The sequence below is a fragment of the Amblyomma maculatum genome, chromosome 6, assembly GCF_055883805.1.
Source record: "Amblyomma maculatum isolate TAMU_Amacu chromosome 6, ASM5588380v1, whole genome shotgun sequence".
In the NCBI taxonomy this organism is placed as follows: Eukaryota; Metazoa; Arthropoda; class Arachnida; order Ixodida; family Ixodidae; genus Amblyomma; species Amblyomma maculatum.
This window is the reverse complement of record NC_139349.1, coordinates 56,876,186-56,900,030: the sequence shown is the minus strand read 5'-3', so window position 1 is coordinate 56,900,030 and position 23,845 is coordinate 56,876,186. Positions and strand designations below refer to the sequence as shown.

Sequence of the window (23,845 nt, the reverse complement as noted above, 5' to 3'; positions counted from 1 at the left end):
ATCCACTAGTGAGACTGAGCCCAACGACGCCCACGATTCTGAAGGTGAAGCGGACAATTTCGACGAGACGACATGGCGTCAGCTAGCGGTTCCGAATGTTATGTTCGAGGACTTTATTGCTGCCGATGACAACTTGGCTGTGGCGACCGAATTGACCGACCAAGAAATTGTCGATCAACTGCTTCCTACAGATGATGCTGCGAGCAGCGATGAGAGTGAAGAAGGCGAAGAGCGAGCTCTCAGCAGCACCGAGGCCTCCGATATGGCGAGGAAATTGAGAAGGTACTTTGAAAACCTACCTGTGGCCAGATCAGCTGACATTAGGAAAGTGCTGCACAGTGTCAATTTCGTTGAGAAATTTATTCTATCGAATAGTGTGAAGTGCCGCCAAATGAAGATTACGTCGTTTTTTAAATAAATCAGTTCTGCGTGGCCTAAATCCCAATTTGTGTGCTCATTTTTGCTTGGCAGTGCTTATAGTACCACGCTCTAAAGAAAAAAAAAAATGCTTTTTTTTTTTCAGCTCTGTGCTTTCCATTTTAGGGTAGCCTTTACTTGGGTTTATGAACAGAATTTTTTTTTTGCAGGAATTTGTGTGTACTTTTACAACGAATATCGGATATAACGGACAAATTTCCGCGCAAAATGAGACTTCGTTATAACGAGGTTTGACATGAATCAACAAGGATCAAAGCAGCTCCAATAGACCTGTCACAAGCAAACAACACAAAAGAAATTTAGAGCAAAAAAAAAGCAATGACAAAACGAAAAGAGCACTATGTTTTCAGCCAAGGCTAGATAACTGTGAAGCAAAGGCATTCAGAGATGTGCTATTAACAATATTATCTGGCAATGAATTCCGATCTTGAATGGCTTGTGGAAAAAAAGTGAACTTGAAAGTATCGTTGTGTGTTCGATATTCTGTTATGTATTTAGAGTGTTGTATCCTAAAATTTCGTGTTGTCGAAGAAGATAAGTATTGATTAGGGTCAGTGTTTAGTGCTCTGGACAAAAGAGTATAAGGAAATTTCAGGCGGGTATTCTTCGCGCAATAACTTATAGTCGGAAGTCCAGCTCGTCTTAGGAGTTCCGATGGGGAATCAAGGCGGCGACACTTATTGAAAACAAATCGTATAGCCCTGTGCTACACCCCTTCCAGTTTAGAAATTAAATGTTTTATGTGAGGAAACCAGCATATTAGGGGTATGTTGTATTCAGTGACTAACCGTACAAGGGATGTGTATGCAAGTAATTTGGTTTCAGGTGAAGCAAATTCATAGGAACATCTTAGTGAACAAAAGGCGGTTATTGACTTTGTTGTTACATATGATACGTGCTTATCCCATCGTAAATCCGAGGAAATGATTATTCCGAGGTATTTTTACTCGTTAACAGCCCGTAATGTCATGTCTTTATATTTGTAAGTGAAAGTCAGTGACCTTTGTTTTCTTGATACTGTCATCGCTACTGATTTATCTACATTTAGTACCATTTGCCAGTCGTCGCACTAAGCTGCTATTTTTTCAACGGCATTATTTAACTGAAGTTGATCTTGTTGAGTATATCACCACCACAGAAGCACAGGTTAGCTGCAGTGTGTTCTTTTCTGCATATTTTTTATTTGCAATTCATTATTATGAACAACTGGCTTTATGGGCAATTTTCCACGAGAACCTAAATGTCCATATTAAGGAGGCACGACTGTAAGCACTTTGTTTGCAGTTTTTCTCTCCCTGGTAGAATTTTGATAGATTATTTTTGTGTAAGGTATGTATAGACACACCTAACATGCTTAACTGAATATCTTTTTAGAAGCACTCCTGTTAAGATGAGCTTCTGGTAAGACAGATTTTCTAGTCCCGGCTTCAAGTTCAAAGCTACTGTATATAAAAACTGAGGTAAAAAATATTCTTTTTGCTCTCAGTTTCTAAATGCATTGCATAGTTTAACGTTCTTTGCAAAAAGAACTTTTTTTTGGGCCTGGTTATACTATCAGCCCATGCTCTTATATCTTCATATTTCTCTCTCCATTCCTTCTGTATTCCTTCTCATTTTTATTTGCTTTTGTGTTTGCAGTTCCAACCGAGTTAAGTGTACTACTCAGGGAACACCGTAACTGTTGGTACAGCCCATTCATGTACTACATAGCCAGGATGATCACTGAGCTTCCATTCACGGTAAGCAAGACAGCCATGTTTCACCAATTCCTTTCATACCTTTCGATTTTATTTACAAATGACTTCTATAAAAATGACACTCTCTCCACTATATGGTGTGGCTGTCATTGGAAGACCACTCTAGGCTTGTGTATGCAGGCAAATTCACACAAGTGTAATACGAGCTATACGTCCTTCTTCTTGCTCATATTGTGTATATTGATTATAATACGTGAAAGTGTGTACAGCTTGTTCAGTCAAAAGGCCGTTGCCATATCCCAGTTTTGGCTCAGATTTTGTCAGGAGTTGTAGGAAGTGTTTGTGTAGGAAAAATCAAGGCCCGCAGTTGGGGCCTGTAGCTTTTCAGGCATCCACCAAGAACTGTGAGAGATATTGTGTCTTCACGTTCCAATAAACCCATTTGCAAATTATGTGCCCACCGAAAAGTGAGACAGATACTGCACCTTCCTTTCCCCAAAAACCTATATATATTGTTACTGAGCGGTATTCGCTGGCCGTGCTGATGAAAAAGAAGTGCGACAGACTTCCAGAAGAAGAAGACGCAGACGAGTGCTTTGCTGTGCGAGTGCTGCGCTGTGATCATCCTCAGTGGTGTGGACAACTGCCATACTGTGAATATTTCCCGTAACATCTCTTGGTGGAGGTGCGGGGTACGGGAGATGTTACGGGAAATATTCACAGTACGGCAGTTGTCTACACCACTGAGGATGATCGCAGCACAGCACTCGCACAGCAAAGCACTCGTCTGCGTCTTCTTCTTCTGGAAGTCTGTCGCACTTCTTTTTCATCAGCACGGCAAGCGAATACTGCTCAGTAACAATATTAAAAAATGTTTTGAAAAAATCCCGGAATGAAAAGATGGTGTTAGAGGCGCTGTCTCATTTACTCTTAAGGTTAAGTTTGAGTGTCCCCTTAATTTTTATTAGTAGTACCTCCTCGCAAACACCTGTCAACAACTACCACTGATAGAATTTCTTTCCTCTAGTGCTAATTTCTTTTTTTTTTTCTTGACACTAGCTTATCCAATTGAAATTTGCAAGTATTCTAGCCCTTGAACAGACTACTACGATCACTGCAGCCATGAAAACTTTGTTTTGTTGGATAGAAATCTTCACTTACTACTGCCTGCCAGCAAAAAATTCATACCATGGTTAGCCTAGTTTGCAGGTTTATTGACTGGGTTAAATAAGATTTTAATCCTCCTATTGATAAACATCTGACCCAAGAAATAGTAAGCAGCTAGCACGTTTACTGGTTACATTATGCTGAATAAAAGAAGAGTTTGTGAAAGGTTTTTGCGTTATTCAGCAGGATTCCTAATTTAACCAGTCATTTTCTCTGGCTAAAGCTAAACGCTGAGGAAAAGCAAATTTTCATTCAACTAGCGATGTTTTTTTCTCCTCGTTTGGCTCAGTAAAGCATGAGTCTCTTTGTCACGTGTGCAGATCTGTGGTCCACTGACAATGACAGCCGTGCTGTACTGGACGACAGGACAGCCGCAAGAGATGTGGCGGGCTGCCTCCGTGATCATGCTTGTCATCCAGGTGGGCTCCGTCTCCCAGGGACTGGCACTCATGGTCTCGGCACTCAGCAGCATTCAGGTAACTACTGTGCAGTCAGAATTTCAGTTGCTAGAGGGAACTGAGGACATGGCTAGGATAACGATGCTAACATCTCTTGTGCCAGTGATTTGAATCTCTGAACTAGTGGCCACAAGTACCGTCATTTGCAAAAGGCCTGAAGTGATCAAAAAGTCCTGCTATTTTTCGTTTTGGAAGTGCAGAAATGTTCGAAGGGCAGTGTTCGTGGTGCAGCAGTCTCATTGTTTCTAGTAGTATACCCCTGTCACATGGCCACCTTCAAAGGCTATTGATCAAGTCAAAAGCCTTTGAGATTGCCTATTGCGATTGAACTCGGAGTTCTGCCACTGCTACATGGCTAACTGGATCGCTGTCGAACGATTCCATCATCTCACATCTAGGCAAAGTTGTGGCGGCACTGTCGCAGCAACAATTTTGCAGGCATGCAAGCAACCAGCTTACAAGCTTTAACCTCAAAAAAGGTTAAAACAGAATTACTATTCACTACTGTCAGTACTGCTATTGTTGTGATTTACTCACTTTTGAAAATAATTTCATTATTTTAAAGAAGCTGTATTACATTCATGCACTTTTCAGGAAGCTGTTGTTGGCTGTTTTTGTAACGCTGACAACAATGGTATTATGCTTGCTACATTTTTTTTTTTTTCTTGAAAGTGAGCTGCATAACCTTAAGTTCCATAATTTTCGCAGCAATTAGAGTTCTCTGATTTCATTTTCTAGCGCGTTGCTACAAGCGCTTGGCATCAGAGAGTGCATGCTGCCGCCATTTGGAGGCCTTCGAAATCTTGATATAGTTCCGAGCATGCTCTGGCGACTTGATAGGTCGTTGACTGAATAGTCATTGAAACTGCCCATGTAGCAGCATTCAGTAGTCGATAGACTACCTGTTCAAGGACCTTTGAAGTGTCCATGTGACGGGCATTAGTTACCTCACCTGACGTCGGCAAGTAAGCAGTTTCAAAATTGATTGACGCAGAAAAAACTTTTTTGGGCAAATAATGTAGGCAAAAAAAAAAAAAAAAAAGAACTATCTTCAGTAAGGTGTTCTTTCAGACATCTTAGATTAAAAAATTCACTGAAGAAACTATTTTGCATGGGCTAATTAACTTTGCTAATTAGTTAATTAGCAAACATGTGAACACAGTCACCTTTCTGTCCATTACATGCCTCCAGCATGTGATTGACTTGAGATAGAACTGTTTGATAAGACTGGCAGTGGTACCTTGCTTCTTAAATCCGGATTGTCATGCTGTCTTCAGGTTGTCGTGCTCTTTTTGGCAAGAGGGTCTTTGATGGTTTTTACTACTCCGCTTTGCTTCTTTTGCATGCAGACAGCAGTATTCCTGGTGCTGCCCGTGGCGTCGCCATCTTTCCTCTTCTCTGGGTTCTTTGTTCAAGGCCAGCACATTCCAGCAGCATTCCGCTGGGTCATGGAAACCTCGCACCTCTACCACGGCATGCAGGGCCTGCTTGAAGCTCTTTACGGCCACGGTCGTGCCGAGCTCGACTGCGACGACAATGAACTCTGCTTCTTCAGTGAACCCAGCGCAGTCCTCCGGGAACTGGGTGTGAAGAACGTTGAGATATCTCACAAGTTCCTCATCCTGCTCGGCATGGACCTGCTGTTCCGGCTCGCTGCCTTTCTCATCCTCAAGTGGCGCCTTCACAGAAAGCGTTAGTTGCTGAGCTAATGTATACAGGCCAATTCATCTTGTCGCTTATCATCGTTTTCAAAATGCGTGCTGCATCGGCCCATTGTTGTGACTTGGCCGATTACGTTGTGCCGGATGGTGTACCTTTCATATGTTGAGCCGTCTGCATTGCGCTTGACATCATCTCGTGTCTAAAGCTCTCTTACCCATCAAAATCCATTGTCATTATTACTGGTTCTGTTGTCTCGTTTAGTGCAATGCACGAATAATTCCATATCTCCTTTCTTACTCATCAAAATCCGTCGTCGTTGCTGATGAATGGCTCTAGCATGAATAATTCCATTCTCTCAAAGACACAGGACCCCAGCATCACAGACACAACCCCAGGTCGTCTCACAGCTATTGTGCACAGTGATAATGGCTTAGAAGGAGCTTTAAATCTAACCTAAATGCAATGATGAAATATTTCAGTTATTTTTCAAAAATTTTGTGCATGTTTTTTGCATTTATTTCAGAACACTTTCTTTTTTTTTCGGTAAATAATATTTTTTCTCTGCATTTACTAGTCGTTTTTGAAAATATAAAGGCATCCCTATACAGCAAAAATTGACATTTATCTAGGCCTTAACAGTATCAGTAGCCCGAAGCACGTGTCACGGCAACTTTGAGCTGTCATTGTTGAAATAAATATAGTGCCATCTGGCTAAACCGAAAATGGAAGTTTATTTCTAAAATCCGAGTTGTTGTGTTATACTAGTTAGGCTGTTGCCCTGTCCTTGGACAAGATGAGGTACCGTATATGACATCTGCCTGTTCACAGCAGTGGTTGAGATTCTGCTGAAGCATCGTTGTAGCCAGAATGCAACACTTTTTCATGTTGCTTATGGGTGGCTTAACATTAGAGTCCTTACATGTGGTGAATAAACCTATTTAACCAGCCAGTATTGCCAAGAGGATGAAGGCAGTGAATTACCAGCAGTGCACTTGTAGGTGCCAATTCGAAAGGAAATGGAGCCTCCAACCTTAAAATGTACACCTATAGTACCAAACCCAATTCTGTCATGCCTTGTCACTACTATGTTAAGTCATTACCTTAATAATCTCATTACTTTGTTACTTTTCTCCTTTGACAGATTTCAGCCAGCTGTAGCATGCATGTCATTACTTTATTACTTTTCTCCTTCGACAGATTTCAGCCAGCTGTGGCATGCATGCCGACTATGGCCCTCCTTGGTTAAAATAATATCAATAATAATTAGTTCACAGAAAAGGAAATGCGTAGTATCTGTCTCACTTGTTCTGTGGACACCTGAATCCTGTGGTAAGGGAAGGGAGAAAAGGGGAGTGAAAATGGAAAGAGAGAAAGAGGAGTTATAGTGGAGGGCTATGGAGAAATTTTGACCACCTGGGAATCTTTAACATGCATTGACATCGCACACGGACACCTCTAAATTTGAAAAAATAAATTTGGCATACTTTTGCCTGTCTTTTTCAATTTCTGCTGGAAAGTTAATCTTCAAGCTAAAGGGTAGCATACACGATAGCAAGATCACGATCTCTGTGCTGTAAATGGGCAGTAAATAAGAGAACTTGTTTAGCAAGAGGAGTCTACAAAGGTGATAGATGTTCAAAACTCCAGTGCTAATCCATTGCGGCACAAAATAATAGATCATAACAGCATCTTTTCGGTGACTGCGTTTCACCTTTTCTGACAGAATTTCTCTTATCTGCCGCCAAGTAGTGCTGCTTAACCAGGGGCTGCGGTGCTGTTTGTTTGAGAGAGTGAGAGAACGAAACAGTCATGCCAGTATTGATGTCGGTTTATTTTCAATAGGCAAGGTTTTTTTTTTTTCTTTAGTGAGGCTGGTGCTTGGAGTGCCTTGGATAGCTCTTTTTTTTCTGTCATCTGCACCAGGCTTTACACCTCATGTGCTCACTCTACTAGTCTTCTGAAGCTTCTGCGCAAAACGTACCGGGACATTTGGAATTTGTGTCCCAGAAAGTACCTGCTTTGTACTTCTGCTGCTGCTGTAAGGCACATCTTTAATGCTTATGTCTATAAAGGAAATAGATTCAACTTTCAAAGTTGCTGTTTTCGGCTTTGGTGCATGTAGTGCAGTCTAATTAGAATTATTCATTTTTCTTTACAGGGAAACGAGTTTTTCACATTAGCTAGCAGTCCACATACATCATGGCTAACTGGCAACGTCTTTCTTTTCTTCATCTGCTGCCAATGGGCATGCCGAATAAAATAGACGAGAGAAGTTTACTGAAATTGCTTTTCTACTACGGAGCAGTTGAGGTTACATCACGATTAGGGAACAGAGAAGTTGGAGGAGGAAATTCGGGTTGCAAGCATCACAGGGGCATTTTCTGACTTTGGAGAACAGAGTGGGCAGAGGTCAAGATTTTTCTTTTCACTCAGTTTCCCTGGTAGTGCGTTTTGAACATTCATAAATGACCGTCCATTACAGGAGCAAGGACCGTTCTTCATCATTATATATATATATATATATATATATGACTAAAGCAGCTCATCTAGGCGATGTAAGCTACATAATATTAGTAGAGGCTGTTGCTATTTCTATCTTGCAGTTTCTCTGCTGTGGCGCTTTGTAAATCCAGAGTTTGTACAGAGCCTAAAACATTACTTGGTCCTAATGGCTTTCAAGGTAAGGCTCGATCTCTTGCACTGGATAACCCTCGTCTCAGCCGCAAAAATATATCTCTCTTGTCTTTTTGCTTTTTCTCGGATTATCACTCCAAATAATATAGGTACACAAAACTTACTTCACTGTGCTTCATTTATTGTAATCAGGCACCCCTCATTCTTTGTTTAAATGAGCTTGATGGCTGTCATTTCACTCTTACTTTAAAAGTAGATGCTACTGTATAGCTTTCTGCCATAAGTCTTATCACTACCAAAAGAATATCAAGTGATAAAATGGTTTCTCGAATTTTGTTTGATGTTTTTCTTGCTTGGAAATTCTCCTGAAATAGTTTTGTGTGGGTCAGTGGCTGTAGACAAAACGTAGAAGTGTTAACAATGCAGAATAAATACTTCAAATTCTAATAATCCTAATCATATGTTACAACATTCAGTTTAGCAGATTGTCGCGCATTATTTTTCAGTGAGCCTGCATATGTTCCACTCATTGCAATTGTGCATGAATTGTAGTTTCCGATATGTGTTTTAGTTGAAATGCCAAGTGTTCAGCATACCGTTTTATAATCTGTAATAGTTCATTTGATTTTCTGTACTGTACTAAGATTTCCACTTAAAGTTGACCCTTCTGATTCTTTTTTCTACTGTACACTACCTTTGGTTTTAGCAGCTGTGTCCAGAGCCCTCTTTTTCTCTAATGGGCAACTCCGGAGGATTTTCAGACTCCTTTAATTGACTGCCGCATCACCTTTTCTTGGTTGCAATTAATAGTTTTTCGCGGATGCATAAAATGGAAAGCAGTATCGAGCTGGAAGTAGGTTACAATCAACAAATGAAATCACAGATACTGTCATGAAGCCTGTTACAAGCATACTAAATAGTTAAGCTAGGGAAAGCTTCAGTCAGTGTTTGTCATAATTGACCAAAACAAAGCTTGAATTCTTTTTCTTCAGCAAATCCAGAGAAAATACCAATGGGCTTGAATATGGAAAATTTTTATTCTCTTGAACTGAAACAATGCACCATCCAGCTGAGGAATTTTGCTTGAAAGGACGTATTTAATGTGACTAATGAACACAAGCAGTATGGATCCAAGTTTATCAGCTGTGTTCTGCAACATTTCTTTAAGCATTGCTGATAAATCTTTTGCTAACTGTACGTCTCGGTGGACATACAGTGAGGAGAACGCTTTCTAGACATCCAAAAACGTTAAATTTCTGATAATTTATGGTCATAGTAAATGTCATGTCTTGAAATATCTTGTGTCTGCAAAAAATCATTCATAGCAAGTTTATGACAGTGAAGAGCAATGATGTATTGCTTTGATATTGACATTATGCTACTCTCAGTGACTGCTGTCTGCAGATTTGTATAACTTAATATTTCATCATTTGTAAAGTATTATATTTAGCTCCCGGTAATCATGTCCAAAACAGTGTATATCTATAATACTGTGAATTTTTGTCCAGCTATAAGATCTTTAGATACACAGTAAAGCAAATTTGGCTTATCTACTTATTGTAGATAAGCTAGGCAGTCATGGCTGCAGGAGGTGGTTGGTTTGAAACCCACCGCCGGACACCAACCGGTAAGAATGGGTACAAGCAGACCCCCGGCCTGGCGCCCAGCTTCCTAAGGGGAAGAGCTTGGAACAAGCACCGCTAGCCCCGCTGCGCCCTCCGGAGCACAATCAGTTTCGAACACATCAGTCTGCAAAGGTGGTTCAAGATTCAGTTGAGATTGATGATGACATGTTGATAATCAAGTGATGTCGATAAGATGATGCCCCTCATGATGTAAAGAAAGCATGAGCTTCAAGCGACAAACGGAGCTGTGAGCACGGTCTTGTATCTCTGGACTGCCATTTCCTGAAGAAAATTGGCAATGCATGGAACTGCCTTTAATGTCTGATGACCTTAACACGTATCAGTTTTTCTTCGTTCATAAATGAAGTTCTGTAAAAGTGTAATATATTTTCTTAGATTCTAGTTTCGTTGAAGCTGTGACATTTTTAGTCTTAGTGTGGTACGTTCTTTGCTCGGTAGAGCCAAAGAGCTTTCGTCTGTTCTGGGAAAAACCAAAGCTTTTCCTTTTTTATACATGAAATATGCAAAATTGATGCTAATTTTCAGATGTCAGCTTGGTGTATTTCACCTAATCCTTTTGGTCATTGCTGCTTAGCATTCATTGTCTCAACTCCATGCTGTCACAACGGAAAAGAAAACAGCACTGTACATATTGTGCACAATGTGCATTGCTTGTCTGGTGGCCTCTTTATTGTGTTTGGATCGCAGGATGAATTATTGTGCAAAAGTTCAGTTTCGTGTATAGTTTGTTTCACACTTGAAGGAGACTGTCACACACTGTTTGGAGCACTAATGGGTTTGACATAATGATGTGTCAAATCTGAATGGCGCTACCGCAAGGAGACCTGAAAGTGGTACTTCGCATCGTTTGTTACGTTTCCTGGCAGGGAAGCCATAATGAATGCGCTCGTATTATTAAGAGCACAGCCACACTCTGCCATGATCTCTTCAAGTGTAAAATAAACCGTGCATGTTCACTCATCTCCTCCTAGCTGCCAGCATTGCTGCTTTAACTGTGTCTTGATGCATGTGCTCAGTTGCTCGGGAAGCATTCTGAGAAGATGTCGTGCTTGCAAAAGCAACACGTTCTTTTTCCTAATTATAGGCTTATTACTCATAGTTTAGTTTTACACTATAATTAGCTGTGAAGTGTTGTACAGCAGTGCTTCGTGCAAAGCAACGAAGACTATTTTTACACAGAAAGCACAGCTGTAATAGTAGCAGAGTTCTGTAGGGAAGCAGTAAGCCTGACAACTTTTTACCCAGTCACTGTAGCAATGTTTTGCAAGCGGCTCGGCAGTTGCTGTCATTTCCATTTGGTGACTACTATATTGCCGCAAATCAGTGGACGTGTCTTCCCCACTTGTCATTTAGGGCAGGCTTGCATATACAGGATTTTACGTGGTTGTGAGAATGGATGGAGGTTGTTGCTGCTGATGATTGCACCATTTTGCACTGTTAAGTAGCCTATGTTACATGCCTGGGTGGCTAATGCAAACTAAGATAGTTACTGAAGCCTGGGCTGGGCATGCATGTTTGTTTTGAAGCAGTTCATCCTAATGTATAGAGCTGACATTGTATGTTGTAAGCAGGAACTTTGGTGGTTACTTGATTGGCCGTGAAAATGTCATTGTGGTTGTGGAAGGGAGATGGGCCCGTCCTTGAAGGACGTTCACTAAATTTCGTCATCTGTAGTCAAGCCAGTATATGGTCATGCCGTATATTCGTATATGGTCGTGCCTTGTGTGGTCAAGCCACACGGGGTAATACTCTTAAGCGGTTATGCCACCTGTGGTCATGTGATCCCAGTGTTTGCTCTCGTTTCAGCTATTTCTTGGCTTTGGAGGATGAGGCAAAAGAGGGTTCTGTTTATAATATATATTTTTTTCCAGTTTCTCACCTTAATGGTATGTGCAGGTCTTAAGATTATGCTTTTGTCTTGTTGTCGTGATAAGCAGTTGCTCTGAATTGTGAATATGTGCACTTGTGAAAACCTGCGATTGAGAAGCAATACTTCTGTGTTTCAGTTGCTGTTGTGGTGTTGTGTACCGTGTACCTGTTTTGTGGTAACAGCTGTTTAAGAATGTGCTTTTATGCCTGTCATAAAATGGCAGTGCATGTAATTAATGGTCCTGATGAATCTTGTTATGTTGGAAACAAGCTATGACCACCTTTGATGCTGTTTGTGCCAGTGCAGAGCCCTCAGCTGAATTTGTAGTTGCAATATTTTCTTGCTGTTTCAATGCTCTGTAGGGTAATACATATTTACTTTCATCAGTAACCTCCTAATGAGCTTTTATGTTGAGGAAGATGGAAGGAAGTCTTTATGGTACTGTATTTGCTTATGCATTGAATACTGCTGTCCACGTTTTATATGCACACTTTGGTTGTGCATGTACTTTTGAATTAACTAGCAGTACTACTCTTCACATCAAAAACCTGCAGTCAACACAGTGTACCTTTGAAGACACTAAAGAAAATTATTTTGTAGCTTCACAAGCTTTTTGGACATTGTTGCTGCTTAGTAAACATGTTTACTGGCGTTATGTGCAATACCAGTGTCGGATTTGGTTGCCTGAATTGATTTTTTGGCAGATATTATCACATATCCTTGAAAAAATGTATAGCATAGGGCTCATTGCTTGTCTACAATACAGTGTAAATTAAGTCAGTACCCGTGCATACTTGTTTGTCTGTTTCCTTTCAGTAGTGAGATCTTTAGACTGTTGTAACAGTCCTTCGAGAGCCCTATTTGAGGTTACATTTCCAGCTTGCAGGGTGTTCTAAGGCAGAGGATGTAGTTCGTCATAGATGAGATATACCTGTGCCAGTTTCCACAAATGTCATCTGGTGCTGTTTGGCAAGCTGGAGACAGCATTTGCTGATTACTGCTCTCACAGTGTTTCATGATGAGCTAGTGCTTCTGTGAAGCTCTGTTTGGTTTTAGTTTAGGTTAAGAAAAATGTTTCGTACCTTTTCCTGGTGACAGCAATGTCGGAACAACTGATTTGGCTAGCTTCAGCCAAAGATTGCCTTTTCTTAGTCGTATGCTGCACTTCGTTCCTGTTTTGTTTGTCTGATAGGTATCCTCACAGCTGTGATCAAGAAAATTGCTTCGCTGGATCGGAGCAATCATACAGTATCGCGAAGTGTGCAAAAGTTGGCTTGTTTAGGAATGGGTTGCCTTGTGTTGCGTTTGTATGTACTGTAGTGCTTCTATATGGGTGATTGATGAGGCGTTTTATTAAAGGTGTTAAATCACATTTGATGTCTTCTGTAAAAAAAAAAGAGTTTTTGTTTAAAATGCAGAATGCCTTCGAGTGAGGGCAGAGCTGGCCACCATGACAGATTTGTGTGCTAGCCTTGTTTGTGAATTTTTGCAAAATGAAACCGGTAAGTTGCACTCATGAGTTGCACCCATTCAAGTACCCGCTCATCATGCTGTAGTTATAATAGCTGTTCATTTAGCTCAGGCTCTATTTTAAAGGAAAACAGTGAAAATTGAAGCTGCACTAGATTGATAAATTGTCTTTTGTCTTTTGTGAACTCTACCAGTACTAGTACTACGTGAAAAGGTGACTACTTTGATGGGAAGCTCGCAAATTAACTCATATTTCTTCGTTACAAAATGTGGCTGTCTTTGCCATCCTAATGAAATGTTTCTCTCATCAGTGATTCAGAAAATGAGGTCAGAAATGCAAAAACACTTGGCTGGCTGGACCCATCAATAAATTGGCAGGCAACGTCTGCATGCTTTTTATATAAAGAGCGTGCAGATGTCATAACGTTTCACACTATTGTGAAACATTCTTTACTGCCATGGTAATTCTTGCTTTGAAGCTACTGTGACCTCATCTTTCAGAAGAGTGGCTGCGACATACGAAGCGAGCACTGCTTCGTATTCATGCACCTTGACAGCAAGGCTTTCTACACTGACGCAGTGATTATCGAGGAGCATTTTCCAAACACAATTATATAACCTTTTTTTTTTCACTTTTACTCCGCATGTATATATAACTTAGATTTGGGGAGGCTCAAACACTCAAACTATCCCTGAGGAGCTAGATACTGTGTTCCACTATGGCTTATCCAAGCTCTCTCCTCAACAGAAATTAAATATTTTGGCACCATGCACCTATCTCACAATATAGCTGCATTACAGGCCCTATATCTAGAAAATAGATATGTCTGTAGATATGTCTACAGAGGGACATATCTCCACTTTCAGAGGAGGGCGAGCGGGATAGGGGAGACAATGAGGGAAAAGCAGTGGATGGCAGATAAAAGCGGGAGAGAAGGCAGTGGGAGAGCTAGAAAAGGGGTAAAACATGTCTCGCCAATTGCTGGAGTGGAGCGGAGTACTTTGTGTCAGATGGTAATTGACGAACTGGATACCCACCCGTATGGTACGTATGAACCAGTCAGTGGTAGTAGCTCCATCTGGGGAGAATGACAATGATAATGCACATACTCTGTGACATCTGTCACAGTGCTTCTTTAATGACTGAAATTAACCAGGCAGTAATGAAGGAGGAAAAGGAAGCTTTAGAAGCTAAAAAAAGGGGGGGGAGGAAGGCAGCTGGAGAGGATCCGATATCTACAGATTTGTTGAAGGACGGATAATAACTGGCTATCATGTATCTGCATTTCCCGGTGACACCTACAGTACCAGAACCTTGGAAGAACACTAAATCTTAATTCATTAAAAAGGGCACTTTACAAGGACTCAAAAACAGGCCAATCAACTTACTGTCTGTTACTTAGTATTTACTAAGGTAATTACTAATAGAATCAGGCAAGCAAAAAATCAAGCAGGTTTCTGGAAAGGGTTGTCTACCATTGATCATATCCATACCATCAACCAGGTTGCTTAAAAATGCTCTGAATAGAAACAGCCCCTATGCATAGCATTCATTGATTACCAGAAAACATTTGACTCAGTCGAAACCTCAGCAGGCATGCAGGCATTGTAAAATCAAGGTGTAGATGAGCCATATGTGAAACTACTGGAAGGTGTCTATAGTGGCTGCACAGCAACTACAGTTCTGCATAAAGAAAGAAATAAAATTCCCATAAATATAGGTGTTAGGCAAGGAGAGACAATCTCCCCAGTACTGTTCACAGCTTGCTTAGAGGAAGTTTTCAGACTTGGAATCGGAAGTTAGGGATAAGGTTTGGTGGAGAATACCTCTGTAAGCTAAGATTTGCTGATGGCATTGCCTTGCTGAGTAACTCGGGAAAAGAACTGCAAAGAGTGATTGATTACCTAGATAGGAAAAGCAAAAAAAAACAGGCCTAAAAATTAATATGCATGAGACAGTCAATTCTCAAAAGCCTTCAGAAAGGAACAGCAGTTTGAACAGGTAGCGAAGCCCTGGAAGTGGTAAATAAATATGTCTGCTTAGGACAGCTAGGTAGTAACTGGAGATCCAGACCATGAAAGGGAATAACTGGGAGAATAAGACTGGGATGGTGCGCATCTCTATGACTAGCAGCTTGCATGTATCGCACAAGAGGAAAGTATACAACAGTTTCATCTTACCGGTATTCCCTAAGGGCAGAAATGACGGAAGGGGTTCTACTTCGAGTTGAGGATAATGCAGAGATGCTATGGAACGGAAAACGGTAGGTGTAACTAGAGATGGGAAGCTTGTAGAGTGGGTCAGAGAAATAACTTAAGTTCATTCTAGTGGAAAATGAGAAGAAATGGGCATGAGCAGGACATGTGCAAAGAGGGGATAACTGATGGTAGCTACGGGTAACAAATTGGTTTCCAAGGGAAGGAAAGAGTAGCAGGTGGTGGCAGAAAGTTAAGTGGTTCAGTGGGCAGATAAGGTTAAGTTTGTAGGGGTGAAGTGGATGCAGCTAGAACTGAGTTTTCTGGACGGGTATATATGGAAGAGGCGCTCGCACTGTTGCATATATGTATGTTCCAGCTGATGATGATGCATTTCTGCGAAATTTTGATCAAATGTTGGCTTGCAATACACATGTGGTATGAATGTATGTATATTATATATATATATATATATATATATATATATATGTATGTACATGTCACTTCATGCACGCACGCACGCACGCACACACACACACACACACACACACACACACACACACACACACACACACACACACACACACACACACACACACACACACACACACACACACACACACACACACACACACACACACACACACACACACACACACACACACACACACACACACACATACGTCACTTCATGCATGCTCCCTATATTTTTTTAAAACTTTTGTGTGCGCGCACGCACGCACACACACACACAATCTATATATGTGTGTGTGTGTGTGTGTGTGTGTGTGTGTGTGTGTGTGTGTGTGTGTGTGTGTGTGCGCGCGTGTGTGTGTGTGTGTGTGTGTGTGTGTGTGTGTGTGTGTGTGTGTGTGTGTGTGTGTGTGTGTGTGTGTGTGTGTGTGTGTGTGTGTGTGTGTGTGTGTGTGTGTGTGTGTGTGTGTGTGTGTGTGTGTGTGTGTCCATTTTCGCCCGTACTCCAAGTAAACTGGTGATCACGTGACCGTGAGCTGCCCTACGTGCGTGCAAGATGTTAACTGACGCGCTGTGCATTGTGGGTAATTGAGGCGCAGTCGGCCATTTTTGTGTCTGCGGAACGAAGAGGGCGAACGTATACGTATCAAATGCTGTCGTGCGGTTCTACAAGCAGTGGCATATATATCCGCAGCTATATTGTTTATTGAGCTATCGTAGACTGTAATAGACGCGTGCACAGTGTAAACAACGGAAGCTGAAGAGCTGCGCGAACAACCTCGGCATTTTAAGGTTCCGGAAGTACACACGAACAACTCCACTCGAAAGAGACACCTCACCGAGATGAGATGTCACGTACGGCTGGCACGGCTCAACCGCAATCGTGGAATATGAGAAATGTATGCCAAAATGGGCTGGACTGGAATATTCCGGATGTGCCCTAGCAGCCAGCTCTTGTCACTATCCGAGCACGACTGTTCTTCACGCACTCGGAAGACACATTCCCGGTAAATGAGCAGCGCGGCAATATACCGCTTCCAGTCATGCGCATGCATGCAGCGCGCCGCCAACACCTCCTCGTCGTGTATTGCTGCAAAAAAATCCGTCAAAGAGGGCTCGCTAAACATTGTGTTTGCCGTACTTACCTCATTAAATCAGAAGGAGTCGGATGTTCACATCACGGTGGTTCACATCGTCTGTGTCGGCTGCTATCAAAGCAGACCGCATGCAGATTCAGCGAAGGAACGTAGGCGGGCAGAGTTGTTTTGCAGAAGGATTTGAAGAACTCTATAAACGTATTTATCTCTAATAACAAATCAAGTTTAGCTTGGCCAAAACTGCGGTGTATTTCAAGAGCTTTGTTGCAAAAAGTTATCGAATTCTACGAAATGTCTAAAGGTACGTCCGACGTATCCATTCGATTCTCGTAAAGATGCGGCGGACGTCGATATACAGGCTCATGGCTATATGCACGTCGAACGCGGCCACATTCCGCTTGCTACGCGTGAATGAATCTTATCCTCTATGATATCAGCTAGCCGCGACTCTCGATGAGGTGCTACGAAGAGTGCATCCGTTCTAACATAAATCGCGGTCTTCACTTAGGGTTGTGTACGGCAAGCATCGCTGTCACGCACATAGCTGCAGGCGATGCTACGTACTGCACCAGCTCCACCAGCTGGCATCGAGATACGCACATTCACGAGCAGCTTTCGCTTCGCACTAAACTATCACCTCGATCTGCCCGTAATGCGAGCGAGCTACTCCTAGCATTTACGCTGTCTTAGGTCCTGCATCAACCTCCGAAGATCTAGAGCCGGCACAACACACACACACACACCTCGCCGTGCAGAACATTCGGCAGTCCAAAGTATGTATGTGAAATGGTATTATGCTCGTTCCTCACATGCAGACCGAGGAAACAGGATGTTTCTAGCTAAATTCTTCGTTTAGATTCTACCTCAGAGCCGTGGCAGAAGACATGCTGAATCTACTAGAGGCCTGCGCTACTACTGCGGCGAGCTGCACATCGACTCGTCGAGGCGAAGACCTACTGCACCGCACCGCAAGAGTGAACAACCGGAAAGCCGGAAGCGCGAATGATTCGAATTCCCTGTGAACGACTATGTTCTTTGGTATTTAGGGGAAGACTAGACTAAAGTGCTTAGCCTGCATCTTTTTCTTGTCGTTGAATTTTGCGTACATGTAGTTTAAACCCCCGTGCTCGAGGTTAGCATGACCCGACTGAACGGCCGCGCAGCTTTGAAACGATCGGGATCGATATGCATGCATCGCCGGATTTAGGTACGCGGTAGAAAATGTGCGCTGCACATTTCGTTGCAGAAGCTGACTCTTGGAATTTTTCAGAGTGTGCCATGCAAGTGATCGTTGCTACAACCACGCATCCATGTTCCAACGGCTGGCCTACCCCGAGGCGCATAAATGTTCAACCGTGGACGTATCAATGATCGAAGAGAGGACAGATTTTCACACTATTGGGCGCGAAATCGATAGCTACCAGTGATCAGTGTTAGAGAAATTCTGCCTTGATCATGCGCAATTCAGTGTTTCAGGTGTGGTCAGTAGCTATAAGTTTGAACAGTTCGCCTGTCAAGTCAGCGGCGCCAGCGATGGACCGGCGGAGCGATTTTCCACGCTACACCGCTGTCTTGCTAGAAAGCCTACCTAGGCGGCATTTGACATTCAGCTGCTTTTTTGTGGGCCCCGTAATTGAAAGCAACGCCTTCAGAAACGCGTTAAATGTTCAAAAATGTATTCTCTTCAACAGTTTCACTCCAGGCTGTCAAAGCAGGCTGACGTTGATAAAACAGTTGAGCACTCCAGTCTTTAGAAATCTGTAGAATCGCCTTCAGTTAGCAAAATTATTGGAATAGGTCACTTTCCGATCGCTGGGACATAGATCCCCTCATGACAGCGCTGTCACGTGAATAAGGACCACACCAGACCGAAAGTTTGTCTCATATAACATAGCTAACCAAGGTATACCTTACAGCATTGTGTTGATTTTTATGGTGCATAAGCGACTAATGCTGCCATGCACCAAGAACAAGGTTTAATGTATTTATTTTGTGTGTAATGACTAAAATTTTCTTTAGGATGTAGCAGACAACCATATCAGATCCAGGAGATGTCCATAAAATGCACCCCTCAAAATATTTAATATTCAGAGGATCTCCACAAATACCCACAATTGGTCCAGTGGATATTCCAGAGATGTCCCTATTGCCTCACAGTGGACGTCCACATAGACATTCATTATGATGTCTAGAGGACATTGCCAAATCAGTCTCTGGACATTGCATGGACATTGCCAAGATGTACAAGCATGCACTTTCAACGGAGCTAGGGATAGCTGTTGAGCAAAACACATAGCGTGAATTATAGTTTTATTCACAAAAGGACTGCAAGCTTTCAAACAACTTCTCCTCTTCATGGGTTTCAGTTTGCGTCCGTGCTTGTGCCTCCTGGAAAATATGAAAGATGAAGTGAACAATAAAGTGGGGCATTAAGAAATTTACAGGTAACAGAAAATAAATAGTCACAAAAAAAAGGCCGCATGCACAAAACAAACTTGTCTGAAGGCTGGCAACAGAACTTACAGCTATATAACAGCGAAAAAAAAATGAATGTAAAACCTTTACATGCGAAGAAAATAAGCCTATTAACATGCCCGTAGTTAAATGAATGTAAAAAATTCACAACCTGTTGTCTCTGTAACAAGGATAGTTAACAATTTGTGTTCACTTCTTTTTCAATTAAGGTTGGAAGTTGTTTTAGAGTGTAAGCTGCACTATTTAGGCTGCAACTTCAGATTTCACCTCGCTGGGACTGAATGACTTCAACCTAATTAAGCATAGGTGTCCACTAAAAACTGAGACCATACTGCGCCTTCCTTTCCCCAAAAACCAACTAACAAAAATTTAAAAAATAGCGGAATGAAAAGGTGGTGTTAAGGCACTCTCGCATCTACTGTTAATGAGAAGCTTGAGCACCCCCCTGATTCAAACCGTGTACAGCCTTGGTAAACCATGCAAAATCATGCTTGAGCTTCCGCTCATTTAAATTTGTTCAAACCATGCTTAAACAGGCATCTAACTGGTATGTACACACACAGTTTCGTACAAAATAGTGGCTAAATTTTCATACCTTGTTTTGTAAGCCTTTCCTTTTGCTGTTTAAGACGGCATGGAGCATGTTGGAGCCATTTCTTTATAACTGCTTGCACATCATCCATTGTTGCAACATACCGCATGTTTGACCTTGCAGCCACTGAAACAAATACAGCAGTATAGTAGCTGTGGTTCATTATTAAAATACCAAACAGAAGGGAAAATTGTTGCCAGCCGCTGCAATTGCTATTTAATAACTTAAGCACCTGAGTACTGAGCTGCAGCCAGTGGAAATAAAGGAACAGGGATAGGAAAACAAGGATAAGTAGAGCGTAATGACAGCAAGAAAGGAAAAGAGACTTTCATACACTCTTCATAATATCCAGAAAAATATACAGTGTGAACAAGCTAGCACCGCACGAATGGCAAGACAACAATCTTATTCTCGTAAGTGAGCTAATAAAAGCCAGTCTAGCTTTTCTAAAAAAAAAAAACGAACAAACAATGGCAAAGCAGCAACCCATTTTGCGATGAAGGCATGCAAAAAGTGATGTTCGCAGCAAGTGCTGTTGACCTGGGCGTGTTTAGGAGGCTTCTGCAGTCGCGCGGCAAATCTGCAAAGCAGCTATGCTTTGACAGCTTTTTAAGCAGGGAGGTCGCGGCTTTCTGCGTAATGTTCTCTTCTAGTATCCACTCCCGCAAAATGCACTTTATGTCAATATCAGCAATGTCACTCGCACATTTGCTAGGCGTTGGACGCGCGCAAAATGGCTCGCCGCTGCTAGAGGTTCCGATGACGCAGGTGATCCTTGCGCGGCGGGAATAAACTCTGGGTCAAACATGGCAGAGGTGGGCTCCGGGCTGTCATTGCGGGCTAGCTCTCCAACTACCATTTCTGGTTTATGCACTTCTGCACACTCGTCGGGTTCACCAAGAGCAGAAAACGTGGCACGAGTATTCCTCGCAGCTGCGCGTGCTGCCCATGTCTTCGCTCTTGCTTTAGGCATAGCAGAAAAAGTCGTGCTCTTAGGTGATGCTGAAACGTACGTACCTTTGAAGAGATGTACTTCACGAACAAGGCAATGCACAGGGCGATTAACAACTTGAAATGACTGCTGCTGTCAACTTCGTCAGCGAAGATGTGGCCATGTGACGCGCGTGCGACAATATGCGGCTGCCAGCAACTTGGAGAGCGGTTGAGGCGATGTGAGCTTGTGTCAGCCATGCAACATATGCATGCCAGGCACAATGACACTTCCGGCTTCCGGGGATCGCTTCCGGTTGTACAGGAATGTACTGGTAGGGTGCATAACTATTACACCAAGCGCGAGCTGCAATACTCGGAAGCAGACGTTCCCAAAATACGACGACGCCACTCGCGACTGCTGAATGTATTGCAATAGGCATGTACTACGGCATGAGTCATCTGTGGACAAACGTCCGCGTTGCACTTAAATTGACCGCGTCTTCTCGCTCGCAGGGGCAACACGTGCATTATGTTATTGTGTTGCAGTGGCTGCGCAGCGGAGGCAGGGAAGGGAACGAGACGAACGCCGCGGACGCCATGAAAGAAAAAAAAAAGGCGTGCTACTCCGCGCTAATTTTGTGGTAGAGTTGCCAAAGATCTCCTGAAAGTGACAGTGCGTCACCCAATAAACGCATTATTCATGTTCATAACAAATGTATCATACAACAAGTCTGCAGGCAAGGCATTTAATATTTTTCGCTCGCCACAAAGAATGCACTATTTCTTGATCGCGAATGTAGGCAGGCAGCGAGTCTCTCCAACGTCCTCCTCAACCTCTCCGGCACGAGCAACGAGCTGCCCACGTTTTTATCATGCACTACGGCATGAGTCATCTGCGGACCGTAGCGGGGGCCGTCGCGGGGAAGGGGGGGGGGGGGGGGACAACAGGGTCTTGAAATTGAAAAAAAGATGAAATTGAGGGGCTTTACTTTAAGACTCTGCCTACCTTTCCGCTTACCTCTATCCGGTCCGCACAATGAGCTACCCCCACGTTTTTCTCCGGTAGCGCCCGGAGACAATGAACCACATCAAATCGGTCAAATTTCCACTCACGGGCACGTGCTCACGCACAGTACGCTACGCAAACACGACCCAACACCACGGCGCAAAAAATAAACTGCATTAAAATGCAATTAAATTACTGGATATTTCGATTATTTAATTTCTTACGGCAATTTAAATTTCGCACCTTGTGACATTTTTGCAATAGCATATATTCATGTAGTCGCCAATTTGAATATGTTAGTCAAATCTACATAGTATTTACCAGCAGAATTCGGTAGCTAAAGAAAAAAAAAAGTTTAGTAGGCTGGCGCGGTAACATTCACGTTTGGCTAGTGCGCGCTGCCTGAAATTGCGGCAAACCGCTAGAAACACAATCTAGATGTATCAGCAAAACAGATGTTTCATTAGTCCGAATCAAAATTTAAAGTAAAAATCTGCTGAACTATGCATGTCCACTGAAAGTCACATTATAACATCGAAGTTGTGTACACTGTGTGATATCTTCACGACCACGCAAAAATAATGTCATGAGGATATCCACTAAAAGATGATCTTTTAATAATGGACGCATGGACATCTCATGGGGGTACAAAAATGACGTTTGATATTGAGACCTTTCGTGAAGATCCTATGGATATTGCTGGTTGTGTGGGATATTTAGGAACATTTTAGGAAACCAAAAATGCAGGAAATTTGCACGTCTCTCCTAGGATCATGCTGGGATGGAAAGGGATCTGTTGCAAAATTGTACAAAATGTTTCCTCTTATTTTCTCGACTCAGGCGCACGTGTAAGATATGGTTTATTGTTAGTTCATCTCCACACTCCTTGCATATTGGTTTGTCCTCTTTCATAAGTATGAAGCTGTGTGTGAGATGTGGGTATGTGTTTTGTGAAGATGAACTAAAATGGCCTCCATGTTGTGTTTTTGATTACTGCATGATTTCCATTCCTTAATGACAGGTTTGACAAGTATAGTTTGTAGTTTATTTCAATGTTTCAAAAATCCTGCCATTTCACTCTCACTTTTCTTTGTACAAGCTTCTTGGTATCTTCATGCAGCATATTCACCCTCTGTAATTTAGCATTGCGTCAAGGTAACCTGGTTACATCACCTTTCAAGACAACTGTCCCGATTTCATAAAGTGTACGGTTTCTGACAACAAGAACTCCTTGGAAGTCATAGAAATAAATGAGATCCACAATCATGAGCTATCTAGGGTATGCATATACATGTCCATCACTCAGTGGAATGGTGTCAGTACGCTGTTAGAACAGGTCTTGTGGTAACAACCATTGTCTGAGGTGGTCCTTTAATGGGCATTGAAATGCTATGTAACTACAGGTACTGAGAGAACTCTTGATCATGTTATCTGATGACGCGATCCTTGCATGCATATAGATATACATTTCAGAATCTGCAGTGCACCACTTGACCATTTGCCACCAGTTTGTGTGAAAATGTATTTTTCATGCATGTTAACCAGTATTTAACAGATGACCCCTGTGCACAAGCCAAAAGTGCCACGAGCCAAATGTCACGAGGCCACACGACATGGCAGGAGCTGTTAAGTCAAGCTTACAAAGTTATATTTGAAATATGTTCTGGGACGTTTCAGCTCCAATTAAGAAAGGTTGAGGCTTACAGAGGTCTATGCCATGTTGTCTATCACCTAACAGGGCAGCCTACGACCGTATGCTAATCTGAGATAACAGAGACATGAATTAAGGAATTAGTAATTATGTTTGTAGCAAAGCGCATGTAAATTAATGGGAATCCACAGTGGGATCTGCAGACAAGAACCATTAACGCTGGCACACCATACCCTTACAGGTGGAGATTAGGAGTCTCCCTAATTTTTTTTCTGCTCAAAGCTTGTCATTTCCCTCGTTCTTCTAGATGAGGAAGATGTGAAAATGATAGCATCGAAAATTCCAGAGACCATCGTTAACAAGGATGCTGATCCCAACA

General features: G+C 42.3%; 1 protein-coding gene and 1 long non-coding RNA gene across 2 annotated transcripts in view; one reads left to right on the top strand and one right to left on the bottom strand.

Annotated features, from left to right (window-relative positions):
* Positions 1 to 12,106, top strand: part of LOC146185815 (ATP-binding cassette subfamily G member 4-like) — an 88,425-nt gene extending 76,319 nt beyond the window's left edge. Inside the window, exons 12-14 of the mRNA XM_084606750.1 lie at positions 2,077 to 2,177; positions 3,623 to 3,778; positions 5,110 to 12,106. Of these exons, the coding sequence (XP_084462876.1) occupies positions 2,077 to 2,177; positions 3,623 to 3,778; positions 5,110 to 5,457 (605 nt within the window). The 3' untranslated portion in view covers positions 5,458 to 12,106. The remainder of the gene's footprint in view (positions 1 to 2,076; positions 2,178 to 3,622; positions 3,779 to 5,109) is intronic.
* A 7,026-nt stretch (positions 12,107 to 19,132) lies between these two features.
* Positions 19,133 to 21,043, bottom strand: LOC146185814 (uncharacterized). Its single transcript, XR_014707820.1, has 3 exons — positions 20,894 to 21,043; positions 19,880 to 20,002; positions 19,133 to 19,197 (listed from the first exon to the last, which is right to left on the bottom strand). It is a non-coding gene; the product is annotated as an uncharacterized LOC146185814 (long non-coding RNA).
* Between the last annotated feature and the right edge of the window lie 2,802 nt (positions 21,044 to 23,845).